Here is a 13,631-nt window from a genome sequence, read left to right as displayed (position 1 = left end):
TCGGAAAGAGAAAGAAAAAAAGTCGCACGGGGCAAGGTCAGGCGAATAAGGTGAGTGGAATCACTACCGTCTTTTCGGAAGCCAAGAAATTCCGAACGGCTAGCGATGTGTGCGCAGGCATGTTGTCATGGTGCAGAACCCGGCTGTTGTTACCCCATAGATCTGAACGTTTGCGCCTAATACTTTCACGTAACGCTTCAAACCTTCACAATAGAACATCCCATTGACAGTTTGACCAAGAGGAACAAATTCCTTACGGATAATACCTTTGATGTTGAAAAAAACAATCGTTATGGACTTCACGTTGCCGTGCTTTTTTTGTCCGCGGTGAACTTGATGACTTCCACTGTGACGAGTGGTGTTAAGTTTCAGGGTCATACCCGTACACCCATGTCTCATCACCGGTTATGATGTTGGAGATGAAGTTAGGGTCATCTCTAACTGAATTTTTCGATTCGCTACAGACAGCTACGCGATTTTGTTTCTGGTCGCTGTTCCAACAGTCTCGGTAGGAATTTTGCAGCGATGCATCTCATGTTCAAATTGTCCGACAACATGCGTTGCACGGACCCGTATGACATTTGTACGATTGCACAAACATCGTGGATTGTTTGTTTACGATCTGCAACAATAGCTTTTCGCACTTTCACGATGTTTTATGGTGTTGCGCTTGTTAATGGTCTTCCTGAACGCTCATCGTCATCGACTGTCATTTGTCCATCTTTGAATCGTTTATCGCTAAAAAGTTTTACTTTTACCTGTAGCATTATCACCAAATGCTTCCACAAGCATGGCATAGGTTTCTGCACCGGTTTTTTTTAAGCGCAAAGCAAAATTTGATGCAAGTTCTTGTTCTTTAATATCTGCCATTTAGAACTTCGCCGAAGCAGTAAAACACAACGTTACACAAATGCACGAAAGTAAAAAATGCAGCCTCCCACCATCACAGCTGTTGGAACACTGATTCACTAAGAGTACTGTTAGCCACCTCTAGTGGCAGCAGGAAGTACCAGCAATGGTCCACGCACGACATTCAAATTCCTCAAACTTTTCGGTAGCACCTCGTATATATAAAACATATAATGTGTAAACAGTCTTAAATTGTTTGTGAAGGATTGTAAGAGCGTTTTAAATATTATTCCAGCTACAGCGACCGGGAGGTACATTAGTTTATGCAATTTTTTTTGTCTTCAGTCATTTGACTGGTTTGATGCAACTCTCCAAGATTCCCTATCTAGTGCTAGTCGTTTCATTTCAGTATACCCTCTACATCCTACATCCCTAACAATTTGTTTTACATATTCCAAACGTGGCCTGCCTACACAATTTTTTCCTTCTAACTGTCCTTCCAATATTAAAGCGACTATTCCAGGATGCCTTAGTATGTGGCCTATAATTCTGTCTCTTCTTTTAACTATATTTTTCCAAATGCTTCTTTCTTTATCTATTTGCCGCAATACGTCTTCATTTGTCACTTTAATCACCCATCTGATTTTAACATTCTCCAATAGCACCACATTTCAAAAGCTTCTAATCTTTTCTTTTCAGATACTCCGATCGTCCAAGCTTCACTTCCATATAAAGCAACACTCCAAATATATACTTTCAAAAATTTTTTTTCCTGACATTTAAATTAATTTTTGATGTAAACAAATTATATTTTTGACTGAAGGCTCGTTTAGCTTGTGCTATTCGGCATTTTATATCGCACCTGGTTCGTCCATCTTTAGTAATTCTACTTCCCAAATAACAAAATTCTTCTACCTCCGTAATCTTTTCTCCTCCTATTTTCACATTCAGTGGTCCATCTTTGTTATTTCTACTACGTTTCATTACCTTCGTTTTGTTCTTGTTTATTTTCATGTGATAGTTCTTGCGTAGGACTTCATCTGTGCCGTTCATTGTTTCTTCTAAATCCTTTTTACTCTCGGCTAGAATTACTATATCATCAGCAAATCGTAGCATCTTTATCTTTTCACCTTGTACTGTTACTCCGAATCTAAATTGTTCTTTAACATCATTAACTGCTAGTTCCATGTAAAGATTAAAAAGTAACGGGGATAGGGAACATCCTTGTCGGACTCCCTTTTTTATTACGGCTTCTTTCTTATGTTTTTCAATTATTACTGTTGCTGTTTAGTTCCTGTAAATGTTAGCAATTATTCTTCTATCTCTGTATTTGAACCCTAACTTTTTAAAATGCTGAACATTTTATTCCAGTCTGTTATCGAATGCCTTTTCTAGGTCTATAAATGCCAAGTATGTGGGTTATTTTTCTTTAATCTTCCTTCTACTATTAATCTGAGGCCTAAAATTGCTTCCCTTGTCCCTAATAATAAGAATTAAATCTTATTGTGAGAAAATGATTAGTTAATTTGATACTAATTTACAATACTAGAATTAACAATAAACAAATAAAAAATTAATATTTAATCGAATTTAACGTAAAGTGGAGAACAAGATTACAGATACAAAATTACATCAATTTTCTGCCATAATTCGGCTATTTATTAACCGATTTAAAAAAATAAAATGTCACTTTCTTTAAAATAAGAAGCTTAATATTTTATCGAGTAACATACATTTTGATAAGCTAATATTTACGGAGATAAAAAGGATTGAAAAATAATAAGTATGGCTGTCATTTTTTAATTTGCAAAGGTATTTCATTCCTGACTTTTTTATAATTTTAAAACGTTATCGAATGCCTTTGTTTATGCAATAGCAAACATAATACGATTCTAATATAAAAATGACAACTTTAAGTAAATTTAATATTGTAAACATTCACTCTTGTAACTGCTGAAAGGGTTTCCCAACTGGTTTGCAAGACCTCTCTGTCGACATCTGTAAATAAATGTATAAGCCCACGTAAAAGTTGCGGTACGTATTGCGAATAATCGGCGCGTGAATGCGAACAAAATGCACACAGCAATGTGACAGCTGCTCTACGCATTTCTACTTTATCTGACCTAGTAACTTCCATTAATTGATCCATAATCGCACGGATTCCGACTTCATCTACAACTGATAATACTACTGCTTGACAATACTCTAGTTCCTGAAAAAAAAAAAAAAATTAACATTATATTAGACTGTATGCCTATTTAGTAATTCATCATTTATGCTGAAATGATGGTTGTAATTTTACAAGAAAAAAATTATTGTTTTAATTAATACGATGAAAACTACTTTTGTAGGAGTCTTATTATCAATTAAAAAAAGTAAAAATCATTTTTCCAGTATACAGAGTTATCATAAAAGAATGGTGCGGTTTTGAACATTGTCTAAATTAAAACAGAATTACTTACAGTTAATTTTTTATTTTTCAAATTTGTCATCAAAAATATCGTTTTACATAATTAATAAATTTTAATATGTGCGCCCTTAGTCGCTCGACAAATGTCCAAACGATACACAACTTCTCTCCAAACATTTCTCCGTTAATGGTTGTCATTGCTTCATTAATCCTGTTTTTTAAGCGGTTTAGATCGTGAATTTTTTGTGTATAAACAACGCTTTCGATGTACCCCCACAAGAAAAAAAACGCAAGGTCTGAACTCCTTGGAGGCCAAAGTATGGGTCCTTGCCAGCCTATCCATCGATCTCCAAATTTTTCGTTCAAAGAGTCCGTGACCAATGGATGGAAGTGCGGGGGTGCACCATCTTGTTGGAAATTAATTCGATGAATGTTTTCGAGTTCATCCGGCTGAGGAAAACAATAATCGGTTAACATGTCAAGATACACAACTCCATTAATTGTTTTTTCAGCAAAGAAGAAAGGCCCTATTACACGATTTTTCATCACACCACACCAAACATTAACTTTAGGCGAATCGCGTTGTTTCTCAATAATTGTGTGTGGGTTTTCAGAGCCCCATATTCGCGAATTGTTAACGCATCCATTCGCATGGAATGTAGCTTCGTCTGTAAAAATTATATCATCTAAAAATGATTCGTTTTCACTTATCCTGTCCGACATTTCAACAGCGAAATTAAAACGTTTTACACCATCATCGGATTTCAATTCCTGCAGTATCTTGATTTTATAAGCGTGTAATTTCAGTTTTTTACGTAAAACTTTGTGAACTGTAGATTTTGGAATACCTAATTCGACGCTTCGACGGGGGATGAACTACCCAGGACTTCTAATTAGTTCAACCGTATTGTCCGGTACACTTGGTCTGCCGGTTGATTTCTGTTTTTTAACCGATCCGGTTTCTTTGAATCGTTTGAACCGACGTGTTATGTTGTTTTTGTGTGGTGGATCTCTGTCGAATTCACATTGAAACGCACGTTGTACTGAAATTAAGGATTTTAATTCGGCCATCAATAAAATAATAGTAACTCGCTAAACTCACCGCAACAACAATACAAGAACTGACGTGGTTACAACTGCTGATAAACAAACTTTTGGGTTGGAGGCTTTCAGGGATACAAATATAACATCTACAAATTTCCCTACAATCTTCCTATGAATTACTGAAACCGCACCATTCTTTTATGATAACCTTGTACAGAGAAGAAAGTAATTAAAAAAATTCAATTTTGCTTATGCGAATATAAAGGATTTCAGCTAGTGTAAGTAGGAAACTTAGAGATAACAAAATAAATAAATACAGGCGCTTGCAATATTTCAATTAATTCTTTATTTCGATATTACGAAATAAGATTTTTAGGCAGATTTCATAAGAAAACTACTTATTGTTAACGGGTACCATAATTCGACTTCCGGAAAATATCCGTTTCTATAAGTTTTACATCCGCCAGACCCCAAAACCACCATCAAAAGTTTATATATATATTTCACTTTCTTGCGGAGATGATAAACACCGGAATTTTGCGCCAATCGCTTTCAAATTGTTCCTTAAAAATAACTCGTCCCAAAATCTCAGTCGAGTTTTTCAACAGCCAAAATCTAACCATTAAGGTCGAAACGGGGGAGGTCTTTTTCGAAAAAAAAAACAAAATATCGCGATAACTTTCTTATTAACTAAAATATCAAATTTGTTTATAAAGTTCCTACTATTCAAATTTAAGTAAGATTTTTTGATATCACCAACCTTTATTGAAGGGGGTGGAAAAAAGTAGGGTTTCAAAGACAAAAAAAATCATACCCCCCTTAATAGGCATAGTATCAAATCGTTTTAAAAGTGGTCATTAGTCCTGTAAACATTATTACCACCTAAAACTTTTGTCTGAAACAATTTTTGATTTGACCAACTCTTATGGCAAGAGATGACAACTAAAACATAGCTGGAATTATAAGAAGATGATGGGGCTTGTCGTATGCTAAACATGTGAAACTTTTTTGCCCATGTCATACTGAGTAAATTTGAAATTTTTCTTAACTCTAAGGTGGAAATTTTTGATCGCTTACTTAGGACCGGTGAAAAAATTTTCCATTATCTTCCGGCGTGTCAAAGGGGTTTTGCTTTTAATAATAACAGATTTACTTAAAAAAAACATATACAATTTTAAATATAAATTTAGAGAACGTAATTAAATTTGTATTAAAATTTAGTATCTTAAATCTGTCATGCTAAATAAAAGAAATCAAACTGATAAGATTAAAGTAGATAAATCCATTACTGGATTAAAAATTTAATAAAAATCACAATTAATTGTAACCGGTAAACAAGATAGTAATAAATAATGATAAATTTTACATACCTGTGTTGATCCTTGAGATGTAGCTAATGCGGTAAGAAGAGCGGGTAATATTTTATGTAAATATTTAGTGAGAGCTTCACCGGCCACCGCTGCCAATATAGATAAGGCTTTAGTATTAACCGGCGGTGCGGTCAATTGCGGTACAAGGTACGGCAACACAACACGCGATTTGATAGCCATAACCTGCCTAAGGCCATCTAGAGTCCATTCAGCTACTTTCGGATCCGGATCGTTCAGCTGAGACAATAAAGTCGGTAATATATCGTCTAAAGCGCGACTGCCGACAGTTGTATGTAAACTATCAAAAGTTTTCGCGGCAGCCTGTCTTACTTCCGGCAACGGATCACAAAGCGCTCTACTGACGGTCGGTACAAGACTATTAACGAACGTTAAGACCATATCACGACTAGTCGACGCCATTATTTCTGATAATCCAATACAAACGCCTTGTCGTTGGTCAGCATGTTCAGACTCGAGCCCTCCTTCTAATATCGGTATTATTTCAGGTAATATACGTTCACCTAATTTACGAACTAGATCACCCAATGTTCGAGCCGCAACCTGAAAAAGAAATTCAATTTAATTGAAAAAAAAAAACACAAATAACAGATTAGTATAACTATAATTAAAAGGACTAATTTTGTATGTTACAAATGTACTTTCATATACTAAAGGCAACACATCATTATAAGAAAAAAAACTATACACACAGTAGAAAAGTTCCCAAACTAAATTTCTGTAGTCGATACAAGTAGCGCCATCTCTCAGACAAACAAAGAACTATGAAGTACAATATTTGATGAGTCTGTGTACAAAATTTTATCACGTTTCGTCTCTCGAGTTATATTCGGTCACATACGTTGTGTTCATGTGACCTTGTGACATGGAACAGAGACGCACATAAAAATTATGTGTTCGATTTCAAAAATCTTTCACTGAAACTGAAACAGCAAGCATTTGGTGATGAAACCGCAACTCGTACTACAACATACACGTGGTAGAAGCAGTTTAGACTGTATAGAGTCATTGAATGACAACAACTGAAAAAGGAGGCTGTCAACAGCTGTTCATGACAAAAAAATGTGAAAGTGCACACGCTCCTACTTGAACAAACTCATCTTACCCTTCGGGCTATAACAGAAGAGCTAAACATCGGTATGTACAATTCTAATAGGAAAACTGAACTGCCAAAAGGTGTGCTCTCGTGTCGTTCCACACTTCTTTGCCCGAAAAACAAAAACAGGTGCATCTTTCCTTGCGCTCAAAACTTTGTTGAAACTGCTAATAATTTTTTGCAAACAATTATAACCGGGGATGAAATCTGGTGCTTCATGTATGATTCGCAAACAAAGCACCGCTTGGTTGAGTCATGGAGCACAAAGACCAACAAAAGTCTGGAGTTAAAAATCAAGCGTAAAATCGATGTTGATTGCATTCTTTGATTTATCATGAATTTAAAAACCGTGAATTCTAAATTCTATTTGGAAGTAATAAAATACTTGATGCATTCATCGAATCCGGCCCGAGTACCGGGTAGGTAGGACTCTCATGCGCAATAATGCCCTGGCCCCAAATGTCAACAGTTTTAAAACGTTATTACACCACAAATCAAATCATCATCTTATCCTGCCTGTCCTATTCACCCGACTTTAAGTATAAAGTTATACTTAAACAAGTATAACATTGTATAAATGCAACTGAATAAAGTGGTTGTCATTCAAAGGTGATGAAAATTAGTTTTAAAATTTTGGAAGTCAAAAAAACTTCCTACACAAAAACGTTCTGAATAATAGTTTTGGGCATTTGCAGAACATATAATTTAAGCTCTTAAACATTGAATTTTATTAATTAGTTACTGCGAAGAAGCCGAAAACCCATTAATAATAAGAGTATTTTTGCAAAGCAGATATTTATTGCAATAATAGCTTTTTTTTTACCATTTTTATTGTATTAAATTCAATTCAACAAGGGGTACACAAGAAAACTGGTTTTATTCATTGCCGATATTGTAATCTGTTAATAAAAAGACTTTTCAGCCCGCTGTAATTATTTTGGTATAATTTACCAAATACTGTACATAACGAAAAGGTTTTTTCAATCTGTTAAAAATTAATTTGTTTTGTTGTTAATAAAAGTCGACGTGTTTAAAATTCTATTTGTTTTCCGTTGACATTATTTACAACAATCTTCTTATAATTAAATTCTCTACTATTTATGTTTAAAAAAATGTATGATTTATTGCCAATTTAACAACGTTATTTTACGTCAAACGTAAAAAAATGTGTTTTTTGACCCTATTTTTGGCATTTTACACGGGAAATCTTAGAAACTAAGAGAGAAAAACAGTTCTGGGACCTATTTTTTTTCGCTTTCCCAGCTCAAAAACCATAAGAAACAATCGAATTTGCCCCTTATTAATTGGACCTTCCCAGAATTTCAGAAATCCTTCATTTACCCGGAGGAAGTGAAACTCGGGTGAAATCTTTCACCCTGTATAACTCGCTAACGAAGTGTTTTCAGACCTGTTTATATGAACTTTTTTCTTATTTTTAGCCTCTCAATAGTGTTATCAAAGTATTGCCCTATCCTTCTGAATCACTCTGTACATATATATATATTCAAACTATTTTTGGCATTTTACATGGGATATCTTAGAAACTAAGATAGATACCAGTTCTGGGACCTATTTTTTTCAATATCATAGCGGGAAAACCATAAGAAACAATTGAATAAGAGACAGAAAGACAGAGAGAGAGAGAGAGAGAGAGAGAGAGAGAGAGACAGAGAGATAGAGAGAGACAGAGAGAGAGAGAGACAGAGGGAGAGAGAGAGAGAGAGAGAGAGAGAGAGAGAGAGAGAGAGAGAGAGACAGAGAGAGAGGAGACAGACAGAGAGAGAGAGAGAGAAAGAGAGAGAGACAGAGAGAGAGAGACAGAGGGAGAGAGAGAGAGAGAGACAGAGAGAAAGAGAAAAGAGAGAGAGAAAGAAAGAGAGAGAGAGAGAGTGAGTGAGAGAGAAAGAAAGAAAGAGTGAAAGAGAAATATTTAAACAAAAAATTAACGAAAAATATCAGTGTTGTCAACTTGTTCAACTTGTTTTCCATAGGTCTAAAATTATTGTACCTACTAGACACATCTGTTTTCTTTTTTTATAACATTTTCTTCTAAGTTTTCGTTGGTTTTGTTGTTAATAAAAGTCGACGTGTTTAAAATTTTATTTGTTTTCTTTTGACATTATTTACATCAATCTTCTTATAATTAAATTCTCTACAATTTATGTTTAAAAAAATATATGATTTATCGCCAATTTAACAACGTTATTGTACATCAAACGTAAAAAAATATGTTTTTTGACCCTATTTTTGTCGTTTTACACGGGATATCTTAGAAACTAAGAAAGAAACAGTTCTGGGACTTATTTTTTTCGATTTCCCAATTAAAAAAACCATAAGAAACAATCGAATTTGCCCCTTTATTGATCATCCCAGAATTTCAGAAAACCTTAATTTATTCGGAGGAACTGAAACTCGGGCAAAATCTTTCACCCTGTATAACTCGCTAACAAAGCGTTTTCGGACCTATATTTATATGAACTTTTCTCTTATTTTTAGCCTCTAGAATGTGTTGTCAAAGTATTGCTCTATCCTCCTGAATCGTTCTGTATATACATATATAATCAGTTAAGGCAATGAGTATTTTAACTAAAAAAAAACGAAAGGAGAACTCTCATTCTTATTTGAATTTATTTATTTCAGCTACAACGTCAAAATTATAGTGGAATCGTTACATTACTTCATAACAAACAAGGTAAATCAATCTGTAACTTCACATTATCTTGTCATACTTTTCTTTTGGCTGACACATCTAAAAGTTGCTTTATCTAAGCATTATGATCATATTCACTACATAACCAGTTCCTGCTAACAGACTGATGATTTGTTGCTTGTAGGGCAAAATATAACCCGCATTTCAGCGGCTTAATATGCAGTTAGTTAACAATACATTGAGCTTAATGAAAAAGAGATCAGAAAACAATTTCCCTTCACGCTTTTTCTCTAATAAAACACGGGATGTTCGTTAATCGTGATAATGAAATAGATTTACAAATAATCCTTCCTTACCTGACGTTTATCATAGCTAGTTGATGCAAGGCAACCAAGCAAAAGCCCAAACAGAGTAGGTAATATTTCTCGAAGTGTACGAGGCGTATTTGTGACTACAACTTTCCATACATGTAGAGCAGCTTGACGTACCATCAATGAAACATCTGATCTGCCCATATACAACCCGGCTAATACTCTGTTACGTCTGTCAGCTCCCAATGCGGTTATTATGGCCTGTAAAATAACATTTAGTTTTTAAATAATTGTAAAAAAAAAAAAAACAACAGATTCAATAATAAGAAAAACAGAATTATATAAACAACCTTATTTTTTATAAAACTCCTCAATAACAATGCATGCAAAAACGTTTATTCTTAATACAGTAATAAGAGCTATACAAATAAAGCTTAGTTCTTTTTTTTGTCTTCAGTCATTTGATTGGTTTGATGCAGCTCTCCAAGATTCCTTATCTAGTGCTAGTCGTTTCATTTCAGTATACCCTCTACATCCTACATCCCTAACAATTTGTTTTACATATTCCAATCGTGGCCTGCCTACACTACCTGTCCTTCCAATATTAAAGCAATTATTCCAGGATGCCTTAATATGTGGCCTCCCTTGTTTAAACTATATTTTTCCAAATGCTTCTTTCTTCATGTATTTGCCGCAATACCTCTTCATTTGTCAATTTATCCACCCATCTGATTTTTAACAATCTCCTATAGCACCGCATTTCAAAAGCTTCTAATCTTTTCTTCTCAGATACTCCGATTGTCCAAGTTTCACTTCCATATAAAGCGACACTCTATACATACACTTTCAAAAATCTTTTCCTGACGTTTAAACTAATTTTTTATGTAAACAAATTATATTTCTGACTGAAGGCTCGTTTCGCTTGTGCTATTCAGCATTTTATATCGCTCCTACTTCATCCATCTTTAGTAATTCTAATTCCCAAATAACAAAATTCTTCTACCTCCGTAATCTTTTCTCTTTCTATTTTCACATTCAGTGGTCCATCTTTGTTATTTCTAATACATTTCATTACTTTTGTTTTGTTCTTGTTTATTTTCACGCCATAGTTCTTGCGTAGGACTTCATCTATGCCGTTCATTGTTTCTTCTAAATCCTTCTTACTCTCGGCTAGAATTACTATATCATCGGCAAATCGTAGCATCTTTATCTTTTCACCTTGTACTGTTACTCCGAATCTAAATTGTTTTTTAACATCATTAACTGCTAGTTCCATGTAAAGATTAAAAAGGTGAATAGGTGATTAAAAAGGTGATTTTAAAAGGGGATAGGGAACATCCTTGTCGGACTCCCTTTTTTATTAAGGCTGCTTTCTTATGTTCTTCAATTATTACTGTTGCTGTTTGGTTCCTGTACATGTTAGCAATTTTTTTTAAATGCTGAACATTTTATTCCAGTCTACGTTATCGAATGCCTTTTCTAGATCTATAAACGCCAAGTATGTTGGTTTGTTTTTCTTTAATCTTCCTTCTACTATTAATCTGAGGCCTAAAATTGCTTCCCTTGTCCCTATACTTTTCCTGAAACCGAATTGGTCTCTTCCTAACACTTCTTCCACTCTCCTCTCAATTCTTCTGTATAGAATTCTAGTTAAGATTTTTGATGCATTACTAGTTAAACTAATAGTAGAAAACATACTTTGGAACAGTAGAAAACATTAAAAAAAAAAAAATGTAACCGGCCATCTGAAGGACATTCCGATTTCTGAGTTCCTATACTGCTACAGAAGAGCGGGAAAACCGTTTGAAACGTTGCATGGCTTCCTAAGGGAATTATTTCAAAGGTTGATAGAGTCCACGTATAATTGGATTGTGAATAAAAAGTTTTTCTGAACCGGCTCGTTACTTTATTTACACAATTTGTATGCAGTTTTTGTTCAGTTTAGAGTCGCACAGAAATTTTACCCGATGAACAAGCTGATATAGCTGCTAAGGCATATAGTATACAATAGGCATATGTACCTTACTCACCGGGTTGGTCTAGTGGTGAACGCGTCTTCCCAAATCAGCTGATTTGGAAGTCGAGAGTTCCAGCGTTCAAGTCCTAGTAAAGCCAGTTATTTTTACACAGATTTGAATACTAGATCTTGGATACCGGTGTTCTTTGGTGGTTGGGTTTCAATTAACCACACATCTCAGAAATGGTCGAACTGAGAATGTACAAGACTACACTTCATATATATCCGGAGAACAGGGCGCGTTTCTTCCTCCAAATAACTAGAGCTCCGGTAGGCGCACTCCTGCTAGCCCGTAGGTGCTGGAACTGAAGGTACTTCAGCGGATGGACTGAAGGGGAATCACGCCGGGATTACTAGGCTCAAAAGCTTAGTCTATCATGGCCAAATCCAGTAAATAAATTACAGTAAAGCAAATTACCAAATCCGTCCACAAATAAAACTTATAATTTATAACCGCTACTAAATAACCCGTGAAACCCGACCGATAATAGAAAGATACAGCAGCAATGGACATTGTCCAGGCTCTGCGATCTGTAGGGAGAAATATTGAAACTCCCGCCATTCTTGCGTTCCGTTCCGTAACGGAACGCATGTCGTCAAACAAAGGGGATGAATCCGTTTTGAAACATCTATAATGAAACGAGCGAAACCTTAAGTTATAAGGGTGTCAAAATTATGCTCCAGCTATTGTAGTGTTAAAAACATGCTTCCTATTAGTGCATGGAAGAACTATTTCCAACAGGTTGGTAATTACGATGATCGGAAGTAGACTTAACTGTCCATCATCCAGGATTACTTGATCGATATTCACACTAATTTATTTTCAATATTCCTGTAGTCTTAATAAAAAAATTATAAATTATGTAACAAATACCTTGTGCGACTGCTCGGTACCAAAATTATCATCTTCATTCGCAGTTTCAGTACTCATCTTACCAGAGACACCAGATATTCTATATAACAGATCACCCAGTAGCTGCACAGAACTGTAAAGGAGAATAACTTATAAACAACAGATCGCTAAACTTTAATGAACAATATGTTTTAATTTACAAAATGTAATTAGAGGAAATGATGTTACATCAGTGAAATTATGTATTAAAGTAACATATTTAGGAAATCAGGTGAATAACAAGATGAGGTAATTTTTAACAAATTCTGTTGAAATTAATAATGAAATCTAATTCTGTAAGAAAGAAATTTTATAATTATAAACACTGCCACACTGTACAAAACACTTAAAAATAACAATCTATGAATAAACTAAAACGAAGGTAATTAACAATTAAAAAAAAAATCCTACACTACTAAATTGAATTTGTATGTGTGCGTACCACTTAGCTTACCACCAGAATGTACCAATCGCTAGCGGAAAATTACAATTCGTTACTACATGTCTCGTGGTAGTCAGATGTATACTTGTTATATTAATATACAGGGCTATCATAAAAGAATGGTGCAGTAATTCATATGAAGACTGTAGAGAAATTTCTAGATGTTATATCGGTATCCCTGAAAGCCTCCAACCCATAAGTTTATCAGCAGTTGTAACCGCAACGTCAGTTCTTGTATTGTTGTCGCTGTGAGTTTAGCGAGTTACTATGTTCTCGGATAAAGACAAAGTAAAGTGTGTTTTATTGATGGCCGAATTAAATCCTTAATTTTAGATGCGAATTTGGAAGAGATCCACCACATAAAAATAACATAACACATCGATTCAAACGATTCGAAGAAACTGGATCATTTAATCCAAGTGTACAGGATGAAACGGTTGAACTAATTAGACGATCGGCAATTAGAAGTCCTGGGAAGTCCATCCCCCGTCAAAGCGTCGAATTAGGTATTCCAAAATCAACAGTTCACAAA

The 13,631-nt window shown here is 34.8% G+C and overlaps 1 protein-coding gene across 1 annotated transcript in view; it reads right to left on the bottom strand.

Moving 5' to 3' along the window:
- The window catches only part of LOC142330959 (stalled ribosome sensor GCN1-like), a 74,353-nt gene that overhangs the window by 22,383 nt on the left and 38,339 nt on the right, over positions 1-13,631 (bottom strand). Inside the window, exons 9-12 of the mRNA XM_075376424.1 lie at positions 12,640-12,751; positions 9,794-10,009; positions 5,674-6,234; positions 2,792-3,061 (exon numbers count right to left, since the gene is read on the bottom strand). Of these exons, the coding sequence (XP_075232539.1) occupies positions 2,792-3,061; positions 5,674-6,234; positions 9,794-10,009; positions 12,640-12,751 (1,159 nt within the window). The remainder of the gene's footprint in view (positions 1-2,791; positions 3,062-5,673; positions 6,235-9,793; positions 10,010-12,639; positions 12,752-13,631) is intronic.

The sequence above is a fragment of the Lycorma delicatula genome, chromosome 10, assembly GCF_047948215.1.
Source record: "Lycorma delicatula isolate Av1 chromosome 10, ASM4794821v1, whole genome shotgun sequence".
NCBI lineage: Eukaryota > Metazoa > Arthropoda > Insecta > Hemiptera > Fulgoridae > Lycorma > Lycorma delicatula.
The sequence above is the reverse complement of the archived record's forward strand: the minus strand, read 5'-3'. Positions and strand labels throughout refer to the sequence as shown.